Source organism: Peromyscus californicus, unplaced genomic scaffold, assembly GCF_007827085.1.
Source record: "Peromyscus californicus insignis strain IS unplaced genomic scaffold, ASM782708v3 Scaffold_21__1_contigs__length_65335640, whole genome shotgun sequence".
Lineage (NCBI taxonomy): Eukaryota > Metazoa > Chordata > Mammalia > Rodentia > Cricetidae > Peromyscus > Peromyscus californicus.
Genome location: NW_026294514.1, coordinates 23,985,495 through 24,005,714, shown reverse-complemented (window position 1 = coordinate 24,005,714; position 20,220 = coordinate 23,985,495). Strand labels below are relative to the sequence as shown.

Genomic DNA, 20,220 nt, shown 5'->3' with positions numbered 1-20,220 from the left:
TACCAAAAAATGCCTGCCAGTGCTCAGACATGTGTATGTATTTACAGGATACAGCCCTTCTTTACTCATCATTAGCTCATGTGCTGTTGACCCAGTAAAAGATTTCTAGGTAAAGCATTATAGGAACTTACTATCCTAGTTCTGTATGCTTCAAGACTGCAAAAATGCATCGTATATTGCTCTTACTCTGCTGTTGGTTTGTTAAAAGCCCAGCTGCTTAGCAACTGAATATTTGGGATTGGGTCATGGTATTTGGTTATAGAAATAACTAGGTTCATTACCATCCCATTATATGTCTGCTTCTAGACAAAGACTAAAACGAATGGAAAAGGGAGTTTCAAGTATGTTTGCAAAATTTTGCTTTAATATTAAAACATATTATTGAACTGTGTTACATAAAGTGCTGTCAAGTAAGAAGAAGAAAAATATTACTTAGAGTTGAGAAACTGATGCTTTAATGGTTCTGTTGTTTACACTTGACACAGTACAAATGCTTTCTTTCTATGACTGATATTATCACAGAGATAATCTTTAAACAACTCTAGCAAGAAGGTTGAAGAGGGAAAAATTCAAATGCTAAGTAAATGATTATGGAAATAAATAAACCTTTCATATGAACCCTAATAACTAAGAACCCAAATAAACAGGGTATCACATTTACAGCTCTAAAGATGGAGCCATCAGCCTGAATGTTTGTATCCAGCTGAATCACCAGTCAGTTTTCATTGATAAATAAAACCCAGAGCCAGAGATAGCTGCTCCGCCAATACCCCCTGTCATCCCTAAAGACCACTTTTGGCATCTGACATTCATTCAAGTTTCTGAATGATCTGAGAATGCCACAGGACTGTTACTGATCACATTGTGGGAAGATTTCGTGTATCTGAGAATTTATCTTTAGAGATCTGGGGAAGTTTTGAAACAGAGATGTGGATGACTGTTTGCTGGGGACACTAGCTAGGATGCTCTTGCATTGGACAGAAGCTTCTGTCCTCTAATGTATAAATTCATTGCCCCCACCTGCACTTGAACATATTTTACTGCATAAAAAGGATGCATGGCTCAGTAATAGTACTGGCAGGGAACTTTGAAATTATTCAGGGGTTTCCAAATTCTGTGTTGATTTCTTGAATGAAATAAATAAATGAATAAAAGGTATGGACAGGTATACTGTGTGAACTGTTGCACATTCTGTGGATCAACAATAATAAGCATCTTCGTTGACATATTCCAAATGTTTGTATGTAACCCATTCACTAAAATTGTGTGTCAGATAACAATGTCCTTTCTCCATCTAGTTTGAACTCATGGAAAACATGAGCCATATTTCGGTACCTTCAGAAGTGTTATTCAGCCCTGTTACTTTGGTACCTTAAACATCATTCAGTAACAAATTCCCAAACAAAAGAGTCTGGCTCATGCCCTGTTGGATGTTCCTGTTTGTCAAGTTTAATGAGTTTCAAGATGAAGGAGGAGTTTAAAGGTCACAGTAAAGGTGAACTACATAATGATTGACAAGACATTGCCATTCCTCCCTGACTTGAATCACGTATCTGACAGAAATGATATTTCTTTCTTTCTTTCTTTTTTTTTTTTTTAAACAGGGGTAATAGCTGAAGAGATCAGAGAAATAGCAAAGAGCCACTGACTAACCTTAGCTTACCACCACACCGTAGCTTTCCAAGAGAGACTTCTTCCTGTCTAACCTGTGCTTTTATTGCCTTCCTGTTCTGCCTTCTCATTGGCTCTAAGCCCAGCCACATCACTTCCTCATCACTATCTGTACATTGCCTATCTGTATAGACTTTCCAGGTCTCTATGGTTAATACTGGGATTAAAGGCATGTGTCACCATGCTTATAAAAAGGGGAAATGTGGTGATATTTTATTTGTGCTGAAATGTGATATTTTATTTGTATGTTAATAAATAAAGTTTGCCTGGAGATCAGAGGTCATAGGGAGCCATGATATCTATTTCTAAGACTCTGCCATTGAGTTTAGTCTGGTTAATAAGTTCCCTTTGTTTGGATCTGTGTAATCATCTCTTAAGCTATCTGAACCTGATAGCCAATAAGCAGGTTCCTTTTGATGAAGGGTAGTTATGTCTTTACCAACCATGTTGAGTCATCACTAGGTGGGTTTGAAGACTTTCAACCTTGAAAGTCAGCAGCTTCAATGGTGTCTGGAAGGAGACAGTTTTGGCCATCAGTGATGCCTCATGAGGAACTTCTCAGCGTGTATTTCACTTAGATACTGTAGTTTATATGATCATTTTACTTCCAGCTATAATTCATCATGCCAACCTTGAGCTATAGTCATAAATGATTCTGTTTCCAGTTAGTTCCACTTAGACATTCTTCTTGTGACTGATCAGTTTTGTATGGGGAAACTAAGAGCTTCTTTTGACATCCCTCAGGTCTGAAATCATTCAGTGCTGAATTTAATGCACCTACTCTTGGATTTTTACATTTTGACCTGATAGTGCTAGCCTTTGGTTTCTAACATAAATCCTATTATTCTTCGGCAGGTATCTGTCACATTGATGAGGACATTTTCTAGAAATGTTAGTGATGATTTTAAAGTGCAAATGACTCTTAACACATCCCAATAGTACAGCTTCCCTGGTGGCAGAGTGAATGTGACAAGCTGAAGACCCGCTGACTTGTTTTTGCTTGAGCAGACAGAAATGTAGTTGCTTCCTAGCGATTTATTGTAGAATGTAAGATTCAGTTTAATCCCCCATATATGCATTATCAGAAATCATCATCAAATAAAATCAAATGAAATACACACTGTATTTGGAAGCAGAACATGATTGGTAAATAATGTGTCTCAAAAATAAAAATGACAAAGATAAGCATTAGGCTCATAGCTTACTGAGGGCATGGACCAAAGTATTATATATATGAACACACACACACACACACACACACACACACACACCCTGAGATAGATGTGTATATATATATATATATATATATATATATATATATATATATATATATATATATGGCTATTTTTTCATCTGACTCAACTTCCTTTCAGTTGAAATAATGAAGCATGTCAGGACCTTATATGCATCCTCTGCAGAAATATGTATCCCTTTCAGGTGTATTTATTTACTAGTCTGCCTAGGCTGTCATAACAAAACTGTTCAGGCTGAGAATTTAAAAGGAGACATTACTATTTCCTTGGCTTGTAGTTGGCGACATTCTCTGTGTGCCTTCACGTGGCGCTTTATTTCTCTTCCTCTTATTGTAAGGCTGTAGTCCTCTTGGCCTGGCGTCCTCCTCATAGGACCTCATTTAACTTTCGTGCTCTCTTAAAGGCACTGTCTCCAGATGCAATCACATCGGCCTTTAGGGCTTAAACATACATACTTTGGGAAGATACAGCCCAGTTTTTCTGGTGACATTACTAAGTATTTCTGTACAGGTTCAAGGTATCACATAAGTGGATTTAAAAGATTAATACAATAGGGCTTGAACCTCTGAGGATATTGTAGTAAAGACTGCTAAATTCTTGCTCTTAAGGAATTTGCAATGTAAAGAGGTTTGATCCCAGCTGAATATTCCAGAATAATGTCTCTTCTCAAGATCCAGAATCTCAAGGAACCTTTTACTATGTCAGAAAACATAGTTACAAGTTGGGTATAGGATAAGACTGTCCACTCAAGTGGGCGGGGCATCATCCAGCCTATCACAGGGCCAAATGGAACTATTTGAAGACACATTCATTTGTTCAGTGATGTACCTTCCGGGTATGGGTAAAACCAGTGGACATTTTTAAATGGTTAGGGATGTGGTTCTTGCTGGTTGCAGAAACCACTAGACCATGCCTTCGAAGTCCAGTAGAAGCCTCGAATTGATGTCAAAACTCTCTCACAATATTTTATATTAAATTGAAAGCCCTTCCCAGAGCTGAGAATGGGGAGACATCATGTAAGTTAATTTGCTACAAAAGTCTCCTTTTAAATACCAGAGGAAAAAAAGATCCAAGAAACACAAATTACCTTGTCCACTTGACCTTGAAGGATAGAATGTGGAGGAGAAATGGAAAAAATATAGTCTTCCTAGGAGAGTTTCTAGAACTAACAGAAAACAGATTCAAAATGAAGTAAAAGATAACATATACTATACGTGTGTTAATATTTAACCCACGTTCTTACTGAATAATGGGAACGAATTGTAATTTCTGAACAGTTTAGCAGAGCCCAAAGGAAGCCCAGGAGTACAAATATAATTGATCATCCCTATCTCCAATAGCTAATTTAGCTTACATCTGCATTCTATTAATGACTTATTAGGGTTTCAAAGTTTTCAGAACAGTATAAAATGACTTTCTGATTCTAAAGAAAAGAGAGACAAAATAAGATTACAACAAAAAATGTTGGAATAGAAATTTAATTAAAAAGCAAAATTGAGCTAGATACCTTCTGCACCAAAATCATTTATTTTATAACCATGTAGTTCCAAATGCGATCTTATTTTAATAACTCTCAGATTTAAGATATAAAGTGCTTTTTGACATGGAGTTTGTTTGATAAAACAGGTAGCTTTCATTTTAATATGGCACTCTGATCATACTTGTTTGTTTCTTTTATTTCAAGAAATCATCCTTCAATTGACAGCAAAGTGAAAATATATACATGTGCAGTCGTGAAGGGATGGGACTCATTATATCAATGTACATTTCACTGTCTCTCTGAGAGGAAAGCAAGTGACTATTGAGATGTGGAAGCAAGAGAAGTTGAGGGTAGGACTCTATCACTGAAGATACCACACATTTGGGACCAGAACTTGGAGCAATTGGGCTGAAAATGACTCAGAAAGGTCCTCACTGAGGACTAGCTATCATGCTGTCAGAAGTTAGCATACACGCTGTCAAGGGATAAAGAAATCAGTAGTCCTTACTCATGTATAGTATCTGTGAATTACAACAGTGACTGAACGACCACTCAGTGGTGCAACTGTGGCACGTTTAAGCTGGGGGTAACCAACGACTATCTCATTGGACTTAAGTTCCACTCAACAGAAGGGAACTCATGCCTGATACTAACACCCTAGCCATGGCTGGATAGGCCACCAACCCTATAAGGGAACCTACTACTTTTATTTTCCTAAACCAGCCTAACTAAGTTATTAGAAAAGTTTATTTCTAACTGTATTCTAAATACTTATCCTTAGATCCACTGGGAAGTGTAGTTCTCAGTCCTCATCAATGAAACTTCCTTATGCTGCAGATGGAAACCAAGATCATAGCACCAGAGGGCCAGGACACCTGTGCAAGATAGTGTCTTCTACACGTGACAGGGAAGCTGCACCCATGATATCTAAACACAATGGTTGCCTAAACAAGACCTGCATAATGGCAATAACACTTGAAATATCAATGCAAATGGGGCAAATTTTACAAGGCCCCACCCCTAGATGAAGGACTACAGGCAAATCAACAATTACTGAGAGAGGGAGAATCTGTTTTCTCCAAGGATGAGCCCTGTGATTGTCTAATTCAAAGTGATTAGTCCTAAGTGCACACACAAATGAGCAACACTATATAGATTCACTATATATCCTACTGCATATATATTTGTAATTACACATTTCATATGTTATCATATATTGATTACACATAATATAATTATATATAACATATTATATATGCTAACTGTACATTATATAATTAATTGGAAATATGTGAAACTAAAGAGGAAAATACCATGAATTTGAGAGGGAGTTGGGAAGAATATGGGAGGAGTTGGAGCAGGGAAAAGAAGTGGTAGGAATGATGTAAATACAGTATTGCTCTATGAAATTCTCAAAAAGTAAAAAAGCAAGATTAAAATTTTTAAAAGATGGGGAGGTAAAAGCTATCGTAAATAGTTAGGGGGTGCAGCGAAGCAGTGCCAGTAGGCCCTATGAATGCCAAGCACCCCACTTCAGAGAATTAACAGGTAGAGCAGAGGAGCCAGTGAGCGAGAGGACTAGTGAGCATGACTGTCATCTAATTCACTTTATACAGCCCTATCCATACCCTTGTGTCCTACAATTCTCCATTGAAATCCCCAGTATTCAGGAGTCAAGGAGTTTCCTTTGAGGAAAACTCAACATCAACAGTAAGTAGTCTTTGCCTTAAAAGCACAAATTTTAAAGATGGGGGAAATGTGTATGGCTGATTTGTCACAGAGGAAGGGAGTGTAAGTACTAGCATTCAAGAGCAAAACTAATCAAAGTACTACTAAGTAGGAAGTATGTAGTAAAATATCCAATTACTATTTATCTAATTGATTCATTTTAAAATATGGGTGTACAGTTACAGTTCAGACACACCTTAAAAAGCACATTGTTTGGTTTTAGATGCTGTTTATATGGCATGCAATCTCAGGCAAAGCCAATAGGAAAGTACGGAAGTGTCACTAGGAGGCAGAAATACCACGAAAGGAGTTGGCTTAACCTTGAGCGCAGTTGGAACTGAATCCTGCCAGGGAACCAACACACAGGGCAAACTTGCCTCTGGGTGCTTCAGAGAAGGACAGGGATCTGATGGCCTGCCCTAGTATGAAATAAGACGAAGGACCAAGCAAGGCAAGGAAATTGAAGAAGGAAAGAAAGGGGCAAAATTAAAGAAAGTGACATGCATTGTGGGTAGAGCTCCATTTGGGAATGGACCAGAACGTCGGAAGTAACATTCAGATTAATTTCCAAGGTTTTTCAAACAACAACAATAAAACCAACCTAAAGCAAAACATAGCATAAGAACAAGATATTGAATGATTGTTTGGAAACTAAAATATGATTTAAAATTAGAAATATTAGAATGAAAAGAAATAGGAAATTCCCAGATAAAACAAACACACAATGGATATACTGGAAGGGAAATGGGATGCAATGTAGTTAGTTACTCTTTGGTTTGGTGAGTTTTTTTTGTTTGTTTTTTTTTGTTTTGTTTTTGTTATTGATGTTGCTAACTATCTGTTTACAGTTCCATCATCAAGAATTATCCCATGGAAAAGCTTTGTAGACTCCAGTGTCACTGACCTTGACAATGTAAACATCAGCACATCAGTTGTGGAACGCAAGCTAAGAAGAGAAGCAGAGAAGAAAGCATGCCAAGGGAGAGGTGCTAGTTTACATTTTAGATGGGGAGCTAATGCAATACCTGATCCGACTTTGATAGGTTACGTAAAAGACCAATGGAGTGAGCAAATAGCTGCAAATCTCTTGAAACCCACTCGCTGGAAGAGCAAGCTACTTGCCACAGTAATGGTTCTCAATCTTCCTAATGCTGTGACCCTTTAATACAGCTCCTCATGTTGTGGTGACCCCAACCATAAAATTATTTTCATTGCTACTTCATAACTGTAATTTTGTTACTGTTATAGATCATAATGTAAACATCTGTGTTTTCTGGTCGTCTTAGGCAACACCTGTGAAAAGGTCATTCAACTCCCAAAGGGGTCGCAGCCCAAAGGTTGAGAACTGCTCAATTGGAGTGTCAATCAGAGCCAATGTCAGGCTTATGACAGCAAGGCTGCTAATAAAAGTGTCCATTCAGCTCAGCAGTTACAAAGGATGCTATCCTGATAGAAAATTTGGGCAGCAATTTTTTTATACAACTGCATGCATAGATACAAAGTAGTAATTATTTTAGGGGTGAACATGACCCAATGGCAAAAACTGGAGTTTTGACTCTGGAGCAGAAATCTAGGGTACAGATTCAAAGTTCTTGTTTCTTCACCGATTCCACTAAGTGACCCTGGGTTATGCTCTCAAGTTTGCATTTGTAACTTTGCATGCTCAGAAGACCATTATTCCTTCTTACAAATGTAAAGATGAAATGTAGCAATGCATATGAAGTGATTATTAATGATTATCAACCTTTATGTCTATGATCATTACAGAAATGCAGTTGCTCTAACTAATGCAGAACCAAGGATCCCAAATAAAGTTCAATTTGAAGTTTAATTCCATCTGATTCTGTTGGGTAGATAATGCTACCTGTTGTCACAAGTTTATTATTAGCACATTCCTTATCAATGCAAAACTCAGCAGTTTGAAAAATAAACCATCAAGGTCTCAAGACACACATATTTAAAGATTATAGATATTCTTAGATTTTTTTAAGTGACAAATGGAATATTATAAAACTTTCAGGTATGTTTGAGTTTGACAGAGTCAAACACAATTATTTCATATTTATATCATTTTTTATTTCTATTTACCATGTATGTTTGTAGTGTGTGCACATGTCACATGTATGTGGCGGTCAGAGGTTGACAGTGGCTGTCTTCCTCTATTGGTGTCTACCTTAATTTTTTTAGAACAGGTCTCTCACTGAACATGGATCTTGCTGGTTCAGTTAGACTGGCTGGTCATTGGTCACCAAGGATCTCTGATATCTACCTTCTCTACGCTGGAATATCAGGCTGGTGCCACCATGCCTGGCTTTTTTTACACAGGTACCAAGGATTGAAATAAGGTCCTCGACTTTTGCACAGGAAGCCCTTACTGACTGAACCAAGTCCAAGCCCTTATAATTTGTATTTGTAAAATATAGTGTCATGTCAAAGAACTGCATTGATGGCAACTTTGATTTATAAAATCAGTTTCATACTTTATGATCATAAAATAGCCCATTCTCACGTAGAAGATTTTGTAAATATTAGAAGATAGAATTTCCAGTAATTTGAACGACTCAGATGCAACCCCTATTAGTATTTTTAGTGTTTTTTTTTGTTTCTATAAATGTATCATGAACTTAAACAAGTTAGATAATGTAGGGTTTAGTTGTAGGTGTTGTTGGTTTTCAGACAGGGTCTTACTCTGGAGCCCAGGATGGCCTTACCCTAGGGGTCATCCTGCTTCAGCCTCCCCAGTGCTGAGATTACAAGGGACAGATGTGCCTCACTGTACCTGGCTTCTCAAAAATATACTTTTCTAGTCTATTGCTTATAAAATTCTGTGTTGTTATATATTCTTCAGGAATACTTTTATTTGCTGCATATTCAACTAGATACACTTTAAACTTTGATATTGACATTTAGTTATTTCTAACTTTCTGATATTACAAATTTACTGTGACATTTCCTATGCTGAAAATTCCTTGAGGTAAAATTGTTGAACTAAATTGTGATGCTTCCTAAAGCTTCTGGGACTAGTCATTAAGTCATTCGCCAGAAAGTTTGCAGTCCCAGCACGGGGCCGGATATCTACTTACAAAACTGACAGTTAAGATTTTAAGGGATCCTTAGGAGTGATGATTTCATCTCAACCTGTACTTTTTGATTTCTAGCAAAATTTACCTATTTTATATTTGTGGTCATTAATATTATTCATGTGTGTTTCTCTTTTCATGCCTTTTGCCCATCTGCACTCATATTTTTAGTGTGTTAAGCATTACTAAAAGCTTCTGCATGCTAAATAGAAAAATCCTTAACCTATCACTTCTGATGCAGTGACAACATTTGCCCTCCATTATTTTGCCCAAATTAAACAATTTAGTGAAAAGATGCTGTTTTAAAGCTTTCTGTAGAAAACAGCTTTGTGCAAGATTAAGTATGGAAACATGAGAGCCAAGTTCTTTATTAAACTATCTTTCATGAAACCTTGTTATTAGAGCAATCGTGTATAGTATTTCCATGCACATTCTTAAGCAATAAAATCAGATTGACACATACAAAAATAAGCCTATTGTTATAGTTCTCCAAACAACACCATCCCTAAGAGATTTGGGGGTAAAAATGATCTGTAAAATCTAATGTAATAACTGGGATATTAATCACATTCTTAAAGATCAGACTATGAGTCTGTTAGGAATAATTTTTCACTTTTATCTCTTTCCTTTTCCACCATTCTCATGCTTTTGCTTTGTATTTTTTCCCCTCCTAACTGTTGAAAATGACATTGTATTTTATATTGTGACAGAACACAATCCACAAAAAGAGGGCAATTTTGTAAGACAGTTAAAATTTTCTCACTGACATTTTCTATTGTAACTCACAATGCCAATTAATTTGTTAATTCATTAGCAATGTTACAGAAGAAAGGATTTTGAAAACACTGAGCTTTGTGTAGATGGTGTTTAATTATGCCTAATTAAATACTATGGAAGACCTGATTATACCTCTGAGTATTTTTCAGTCTGAGAAAGAGAAAAAAAAAATAAAACAAGGGTTGTCGTCATGAATACAATGAACAAAAGCTGAATTCAACATCTCTTTATAGAAAAAGGAAACAAATTATAGAGTAGTTCTGGGAAGTGCCCTGTAAATCTGTGTGCAGATTCTCACACAGGCTTATGCAGCACTGTTTGTTTTCATTATTAGGCAGAATCTCGAGAAAATCCATGTAGAAACCACACTGACTGTAAACACGGAGAGCAGTGCCAATAGGTAAACATTTTCAAGGCAAACTGATGCTTCACTCTCTTGCCTGGAAGTCAGGAAAGCATTTTTTTTTCCAGATGGCCACCGTGCATATGGCTGTGAGTACTGTGATAGTCAAATTAGGAAACGAGACCATAGTTCCTTCCAATTCAATCGATTCTGTCCTTGAGAAAAGAAATTTCACAAAGTGTCCATGGGGATGAGAGACACACAAAATAGCTTTCATGTCCACCAAAACATTCTTAACTAATTGTGATCTCTTTTTCGGTGTTCAGACCAGTCAATTTTTATTGTGGGGTTTTAGGCGAAGAAAGCAATGAGTTCAATCGTGTGCTAGCAATTTGCAGGTCACAATTGGATTTGCTTATCCTCTTTCATTCTAGAACATTGAGTGAACTACTGAGTCTTTCTCTCTCTCCCCCTGCTTGTTTTCTCCTGTGTGAAATGGGGCTCACATCGCCAGGCTGCCCAACAATATTGTTGTGGAGATAAAATAATGAATGCGATGAGGTATTTTGCAACCACAAAGCCCAGATTATACTTCCCAGGACTTGGAGAGGACAACCAAATAATTCAGCTCATGCTGGGGAACACATGATCTCTTCTAGAAAAGAGGCCACTATTTATAATGGGGTGAGATCTCTAGCTTTGTGTGGGCCCTGCCCTGACAGCGCCTTGGTGGCTATTCAGTTAATCTTAATTAAAAAATAATTTGATGGCCTATGTGCAAGCAGCTCGGCTGGAGGCTGACTTTTGCTAGGCAATCTCATTTAACTTGTTAACAAATTTCAGCTCCCCCAAGCAGGAGCTACATACACTTCATAGAGGTACCATGACACAGTCCATTATAAACAGCTCCTAGAAGGACACCAAAACACTTACACATGAAACGCGGCTCATCCTGAAGTCTGCTGGACCTTTGTTTCATCTTCACGTGTTCATGGGTTAGAGGAAACTGGCCCACAATCAGTCATTCCAACCAAACTAATTCCTATTCCCCCTTTCCGTTCTCCTATTTTATTTAGTATTTCCATCCTCTACCCAACTGCTCCCATTTGTGTGCACACCCAGCTACCATCTGTATGATGCGTGGACTCCCAGTGATTTCAAGGCCAGACCGATAAGTCTTATTTAGCCGGCATACAACTCTAAGTGGTTTTCTTGTGGTCAACAAATTGTGTTGCTTCCCTGGGAAATAACCTATTCACCAATGGGAGAACTTCAAGGGAGTGGCCGGCAGCTGTTGTTCACAGCACTAACAGTTTAATGCTAGCCAGGGGCACGCCGTGAGAGCCAATCAATTAGGACAGGAAGGACAGAGCAAAGCAGTGCTCTCCCTCCCTATTTGTCCCATCCAGTGGCCCTGCTGCAGAGTGGCAAAACTCCTGTCATTGCTGGTTTGACTGTTCTGAGTTCCTCCAATTCAGTGTGGAGTAGAATTGCCGAAATTGCTTAGGAAGAGGGCAGGTTTCTGATATTTATTATATTCCTGCTTGTAGAACACTCACTTCTGCTGTGGCTGAGGGTCTGGATTATTAAATAATAATAGGAATAAAGCATCCTAAAAACTCTGATGCTTTCTAAACCTTGAGATCAATTAGCCTAATAAATCTTGGAACCACATCATGACTTTCCCGGATATAGCCACTTTCTTCCTTCATGGTTCCCTTTTCCCCTAAAAGAAATAAAAATACTAACACTTATGTTTTAATACTACATTGGTATCAAGAGAAATGAAGGCCTATACTCTATAGTAACATATTTTCTAAACTTTTGCTGATTTTTACTTCTGATCTAAAAATTAAAGCATTTTCATTACCACTGAAAATATTTTTAACTTTATGCACCCTGTCTCTTATTTTCTTCATAGACCAGTGCTGAGATAAACAGTTTAGGGGGAAAAATAACATCTAATACTTGGAAAATTTAGATTCTAAATATTGTTATTCTAACATAGCATGAAAAGACCTTGGTCAAAATCTTTATTACTGGAGTTCAAGGTATGCAGCTTGGCAGGTTGTCCTTGTATCTGGAGCTAGATATGTATAACATATGAAGGCAGCAAAAATGCTTCCACTTGGCTTCTTAATCCTAGCAAATGCAGAAGTTGGGAGAGAAGATTCTCTTAGCTCTGCTCATGCATCACTATGCTACTTAAAATGCAAATGCATCCCTCGGCAAACTCGTGAACCATTAGGCAAAGGCAATATCAAATACGAGGCAATATCAAATATCAAAAACTTCTGCTGAAGTTTCTTCCTGGGAGTAGAAGAACGTAGGGAGCGGGAATGGAAGAAGAAAGGACATTTCCTGACAGGGAGCAGGGATGATGGAAGAAGAGAAAGGGCAGATGGGGACAGCACCCTGCAGAGAAGGGACTGTGGTGGAGAGAGGAGCCTAGATATCACCACTGCAGAGCACCTTGGAAAATGACTAAGTGTCCTTTCTGAGTTTGAAGCAAGGAGAAACAAGGGATGACGATTTTCTGAATGTTCGCCTCCTTGTCTCCCGCTTGGCACTAACAAAATAACTTATAAAATAGTAACCAGTCTTTGCCAGGAACTTGCCAACATTTCAGGGTCTGTGGATAGGAAGGAATCAAGCAGGAACAGTACAGCTGAGGAGCAGCAATCTGGAACTGCTTTGGTTATTGAGTGTTCTGTATCAAATGACCTCACCACATAGCAATCTAAAGCAACTACAGCTTATGTACTTGCTGATAAGCCGCTGTCTGGGCTGGTTTGACGGAACAGTTCTACCTGCCTGGCTGGTGGCTGCAAGTTAACATCCAACTCCTTACTGAGCTTGACTTAGGTGGAACCCTGGACAACCGGCTTGTTCTTTCCATCATTTCAGGGTCCTTCCCTCTGGCCATGTGACTTCTCCAGTAGGGCTCTGACACATGGAGCTCCCAAGAGAGCCATAGAAGCTACAAATGGCCCTTTTAAGGTTCAGATTTTCTTGGTTCAAACAGATTCAAAGAAGATCTCTCACACACACACACACACACACACACACACACACACACACACACACACACACAGAGGCATATATTTTGGGAGGCCACCAGTGAAGAGATACTGCTCTACTTGGGGAGAACACTTAGACCTTAAGTTTTTTCCAGGTGGTAGTGACAGCCAGAGAAACACTCTGCGACTGGATAGGCAGAGTGGCTCACCTAATGGTCTAAAGAAGTGTGAAAAATAACTAATTGTGTCTGCCTCTTCCTCTTGGGAGTGTCCTTTATCTATAAGAAGAGTTCAGCATCGCTTGCAGGTAAATCTGACTAATTTGGGGGTATTGCTCAGTATTAGCTACTGGCCAGTAAACTTAAAACCACATCGGCTCGCTTAGTTTCTGTACCAAACTGATACTGGTTTCCATCCTACTATGTCATTTAAGTTTTCTGAGATTCACGGAGGAAAGATGCTATGTCTCGTCCTTCTCAGGAGTGAGATAGCCTGATAAGGCTGTAAATTACCAGCCGTGTGGAGACAGAAAGCAAAATGACAGAGATATTGAGAAAGGTATTGTTACACGGTCTGAGGAGCTTCCAATCAACAAGATTATCAACTCTTTAGACTTATTTGGTTGTAGGAGGGAGGACAATATTGTTTACACCCTTACTGACTGGGACATGTGTGACCAGGGATGACTGGTGTCCTTGGTGTCAATTCTGTCCTTGCTCCTTGTTGATTGACAAAGCTCCTCTTGTTGAGGACAGCTATGTATCCTCTCGAAAACACGTGTCTCAGGCTTTCTTGCAGACAAAGGGGCCATGTAACCCAACTGACTAACGGCAAGATAGGACACATTGTTAGGTAAGATGAGTAAAGAATTCTCAGAAGCTCAATGTCAGAAGTGGGAGAGGGGAGCTTGAAAGCTGACTCAGATGAGAGGGTGTCCTGTCTTCCCTGGAATGTCGGTAAAATGGTTAACGCTACAGAGGCCATATGGTGGCCATGCTGTAGACACGAGGGTAGAATCCATATGCTAAGAGTAGTAAAGGGAAAGGATGGGTGGCCACAGTCTCAAGCTGTGCAGTATTTGTTTCTCCCCTTTGACGCATGTAAATGAAAGAAAATACACTCTTTTTGTTAAGCTCCCATCTTTTTTATGTTTCCAGTACGTTTGAGTTGTATACAATTCCCATCTGACTGTTTTATTTAAGAATAAAAATGAAAGTACATAGTCGCTGCCTTCCTCAAGAAAGATGATGCTATTTGGCTGAAATAATTCTTCAGAACTGTGGGGGTGGAGCTTTCTGTGTGCATACGTCAGAGGCTTCCCTTATGAGACGCTATTTTTTGTTGTTGTTTTTGTTTTTGTTTTTTACATGAAAGCATTGCATCTTCCTCTTCTCTGTCCTTGGTGCTAAGAAAGTTTTTCCCCAAACACCGCAAGTACAATGGTAAGCTATCATTCTCTATCACCTCATCCTCCTTCGTGCTCCAGCTGCTTCTTCTTTTAAGATACGAATTAATTTCTTGTGGAGCTGGGGATCCAACCCAGGACCTTCTACATTGGTAAGTGACTCCTTTAAACCTTAATACTGGCTAATATTATTGTCTCTTCAGACAGTCCCACATTTAGTGCTTGCTCTGCAAGATTTTCTTAAATGACTGAATCAAGACAAAATTGATCTGCATTTGATTTTGAAAAAAAATTTGAGAATACTACCAACACAGCGGTGCACACACAAAAATTATGACTCAGCTTGTTGCAGATCAAGAACTTGAAGTATAATACTAAACTTCTGAATTGCCTGCTACCCATTGAAATGATACATCTTTCACAATTGTTCCATGTAATGGGTAGTGTTTAAGCTAGGTGGCAATTTTTCAGACTTGGTCCCTGTCTTCCCTTCAATTTTATCTGAAGGAAATAGAATGGCAAGACACAATTCTCTAAAGGCACATGAAGGTGTTTGTAAGTAGTTTTTCTATTGAATTGACCACAGTCTCTAGTTTTTCTTGGGCTTATATGCTTTTGTTTTTTATAGATAAAATTGGTATAAGCAATAGTTTGTAATAATAAATTTTTTTTTTATCTGCCACTGGGTTTTGTTGTATGGGTACATATACAATGGACATGTGCATATGTGCACATAATGACAAATATCTATCTATCTATCTATCTATCTATCTATCTATCTATCTATCTGCACACATGTTGTAGATGTAGACACGAATATGTACATGAATAACATACATAGGGTTATTATCATTATGTAACTTTCTTTTCAACAGGAGAAACATTGAAAACTTCACTGACTTATTTTCTGTATTTTATTACTCTACTATCACATCTTCCTAATTCCAAAATAATAAAAGCTACCTGTTTCAAGACAGTCAGAAATGTTAAGACAAATTAAATGTGAGGACTCAGTGTGTCATGTGGCAAACACCTACAATTCCAACATTCAGGTGGGGATGGCAAGTGGGTCCTAAATTTGAGGCCACGCTTGACAATATATAGTGAGTTACAGGTCAGCCTGGGCTAAGTAGTGAGACTCTATTTTGAAAAACCACCAACAATAATGGAAACGGAAGTTTCTGGGATTCAATGAGATCTGGAATGCTAGTTCCCAGGTACCGATGAGCCAGCCATCTTTCAAGAAGGACAATGGCTCAAAATAGAAATTGCAAAGATTGGGGGCAAGCCAAGGAGACAGAACCTGAATTAAGAGAAAAGAGAGAGAGAATTTTAAATGTGAACATTTATAAACAAACGTCTTTTGAAATGGGCAGAGCACAGTTGAAATAGAATGCACGAGAGAGTGATGATTCCGAGGCCACCACCACTATCAACACCAATTCACCCATCACTGAAGGACAATATATGGAAGAGCAAGGACTTCAAATGAATGTTTTTCTATTCCGTTCCAATATACTATCAAATACAAATGTTATCGGCCCGAAGCCAAAGATTATTCTTGGATTGGATCTTTTCCAGTGCTCTAAATTTAACCAGCTGGGATTCTTAAGTGCCAGCTTGTTCAATCTTTTGAAGTATAGAATTTGTCTTTTAATAACAAACCTGAATTTTGCTTCAATAGTGGAAAAGACTATCCTCCCATATCAAAGAAATATCACCTCCTGGAGCTACCTAATAAGCAGGGCTAAAAGAGAGATGGTTTGGAAGGAACAAACACATACAAATATACATGCACATAATAAGGCACATGGGTCTTGTGGGGAGCATTGTCAGCCTCAAATGTCTTAACTTCATATTATATATATAATATATAATGTATATATTATATATGCACACACATGAATATATAGATATAGATAGTCACCCTTGTGTGTATTGTATACAATTTTAGGTAAATATAAAATAATATGATTTCTTGAGGTTTTGTCAAATAACCTTGGTATCACTTGCTTCTCCTTCTGTATTGATCTCCCTCCCTTCTGCCTCACCGCAAACCTCTCAGTACCAGACATCAGAAATCTTCTTTTCAAGAGTTGGTCAGCATAATGCAACTGACTCCCCAAACAATATAGGTTATCGTTTTAGTTCTTGTTTGCCTCCCAGGGGTTGAGGATGGGCCCCTTTGACAGAAGATGCTAGCTCTGACCTGAAAGCTTCGTTCTTGCACTCCAGCTTCCACGGTTCCAGAAAATACGACGCCAGCTGCCAAAGGAGGGAAGCAAATAAGCAGTATACCCAGCTGCAACATCCACGAGCCAAGACAACTAGCGTCAAGGTAAGATATGCACAAAGGTGTAAGAAGTGGCAGTCACAGGTCTGTGGCAACCAACAACTGTCTAATTGGTCTTAAGGCCCACTCAACAGGAGGGAAATCATGCCTGTACTGGACACCTACGCAGCTTCCTGGGACTAGTGAGGTCATGGACCTCAGAAAAGAGTCTACTACTCCCCCTTTGCTAGGCCAGCGTAATTGCTTACTTCTTTCTACATCTTATCCTTATACACACAGATAAGTGTAGCTACCACCCCTCACCAAAGAAACTTTTCTTCACAGGCAAATGGAGACCATCACAGAAAACCACAACTGGACACAATGCAGAGAGCAATGGATTGTGGGAAGCCCAGTCCCAGTGAACACGTCTACATCACAACTCCTGCATCCACGGCCCAGGGAACATCACAGAAGAGCTGGCGGAAAGACTGTTAGGGCCAGAATACCAGGAAGCCTGCTGGGGAACAGTCTCTCTTATAAATGGCTACATAAACAAATCTGGAACAACGGAAATATCAATGGACATGTAAAGATGAGTGAGGGAAAAGTTCACAGAGAGAACTACAAGCAACTACTGGCTGTAGAGAGAAGGAGAATTAGCCTCACCCAGGGATGACCCCCATTTATGGGTTGTCCAATGCACTGTGGTCAGCCTTGAAGCGATATACACACAAACAGCAAAAACAGAATCAGCAGGTTCTGTTTATATATATTTGTGCGTGCACATACACGTATACACATATGTAACAAATATCAAAGTAGAAGAGGATATTAACTTGAGAGCAGGGTATGGAATGAATTTGAAGGAGGGAAACTGGGAGGAGAAGGAGGGAGGAAAGGAAGGGGAGAAGAGATGTAATTCTACTTCAATAAAAAACATTAAAATAATAAGGCACATGGAAACATCCCTCCATCTTTGACATGGATGATCTTAGATGCTGTCACTGCTATCCTTTTTTTTTTTTTTTTAAATTCATGTGTATAAGGTGTCTTGCCTGCATGTGTATATGTGCACCATGTGCATGCCTGGTGCCCATGGAGACCAGAAGAGCACATTGGATCCCCTGAAAGTGGAATTGATGAGTGGTTGTTAGCTGCAGTGTGGGTGCTGGGAACTGAAATTAGGTCTGTTTCAAGAGCACCATGTTCTCTTGAGCTCTGAGCCATCTCCCAGCCCATTAGTATTCTTTAGTTAAGAACTAAGAGTCTGAAATAAGAACTTGAAAGAAGTGAGTTTATTTTTGTAATAAATGGTTGCTTAAAACATGGCTTTTGATTCAAATCAAAGAAACACCATTCAACCGCTGAAGGTGTAATTGGTCATCGACAACTCTGAGCAATCGTGCACAACTGCTTGAGATTTCTCCTTAATCTGTGCATCCTCTGGGAAGTCAGGTCCTCTGGTTAGGAACATCTTTGCTCTGTGCTGTTGAAATCGCACCCTGAAGTGGATGGAGCAGAATAGTGAACATGTTCTTAGAAATAGCAAATTAATTAAGGAATCTATCAATGCTTTGAGAGCTGATGCTTTTGTAGATGGACGGGTTGGAGACCTCAGCGTTACAATATTTGTGAAATAACACAGTGCAGGAGACAGATGTCACGGTCTTGAGACGGATGTCTGATGGCTGGGGTGAATTGAAGCTGCTCTGTGCAGAGGAAGGCGTTTCATATTGTGCAGCTCTTCTGGCATAGTTTCCTTTTCAAACGTATGGGGTGTTCAGTTAAAAAAATGTGATGAATAAACAGATTTACCAGGTTTAGAAAACAGAAAAACTCCACAATGCATTATATAAAAGAATGAAATAGAAAATTGAGATGGCCTACAGTTGACATAAATGCTCTTATCATTTTGTAATATAGTCAGAGACTATCTTCTCTACAAACACATGTGGATACATGATACATGTTCATATAGTTTCTAATGTAATGGAAATGTTGAGCTGAGGTGTAGCTCATTGGCAGAACAAATTTCTAGTGTGTTTGAAGCCCTGTGTTCAATATATAGTCCAACAAAAATGGGAGTGCAATATATCCTGCAACATCTTCTGTAGCCTTTAAAATATTATATTCTATAGCACTTTCCATATTAGTAAGCACAGATCATTTAAACCCTATCGTATAGTGGATCTATGCTCTGTTTAACCAAGTGGGTGGGTGTTTGAGATGTTTTGAAGTTTTCATTACTGTAAATGATGCACAGTGAATAGCAAAACTACTTTTAAAAGCCTTTGTATTTCTTTTTCTAAGAATGTCCTATTTATGTCATCTGCTAGTATTATTAGGTTCCCTGTACTTTAAAAGTTTAGCTATTGAAACCATCCATCTTTCCTAATATGAATGATAGCCACTTTAAATCAAAAAATAGATAATTAGAACGTTATTTTTCATGATTTACATGCTTTAAAACATATATCCTCATGCATAAAAATGATGTAGCATGGTGTATATGTCTTAGGCTTTTCATTCTTTCAACCAAAAATGGTCATAGAAGTTTCGAAGTGACCAGATACTTTTACAGAGATAATTTGTGTGGGACCTATCGAAGCCCTGGGTAGCAGATGATGGGGCTATATTGGTGGGATATGATGGTTCTCGTTTCACAGGGGATGAAAACAAAACAGAAAGACAAGTGGTCTGCTGAGGAATTTCACCACCAGCTTACCCAGTGTGGCAGAGATGCTCCGTCGCAGTGGCCACAAAGGAAGGCCAGTGAGCTGGGCTACACTAACTTTGAAAGAGCCTCCTGAGCCACAGTCCTGACAAGGAACAGAAAGATGAATCGATCCAGTGATCGTGAAGAGATGGTCACTGAGAAGGTTCTTTGGCTTTTCAGATGAAGCAAAACTGAGAAAACACAACCTCTCCCACGAGGGAGGCCACAGCCCTCTAAGGACAAATTGAGAAAAGCCTACTAGAGTAACCCCAGGAGAGGTAGGTGTCTAGTCACAGCTGGCTCGGCGATGGTAATGGCCCAAGGCAGCAACGGTGAGGGGTCAGTAAACAATAAGAAACAGGGATTAACTCAGTTGCCTTTACCACTTAATTTCATGACTTGGTAGTAAAAGAAGACAGTAGTAGAAAAATATTTTCCAATATAGAAAACCTTAAAGTCATGTCAGTGTGAA

The 20,220-nt window shown here is 38.7% G+C and overlaps 1 protein-coding gene across 6 annotated transcripts in view; it reads right to left on the bottom strand.

The window, feature by feature from the left end:
* Positions 1-20,220, bottom strand: part of Vwc2l (von Willebrand factor C domain containing 2 like) — a 161,811-nt gene that overhangs the window by 62,661 nt on the left and 78,930 nt on the right. Inside the window, exon 5 of one of the 6 annotated variants that reach the window (XM_052749782.1) lies at positions 16,967-17,022. The exons of the other annotated variants lie outside the window; for them this stretch is intronic. Coding sequence (XP_052605742.1) covers positions 16,967-17,022 — 56 coding nt within the window. The remainder of the gene's footprint in view (positions 1-16,966; positions 17,023-20,220) is intronic. 6 annotated transcript variants of the gene reach the window in all.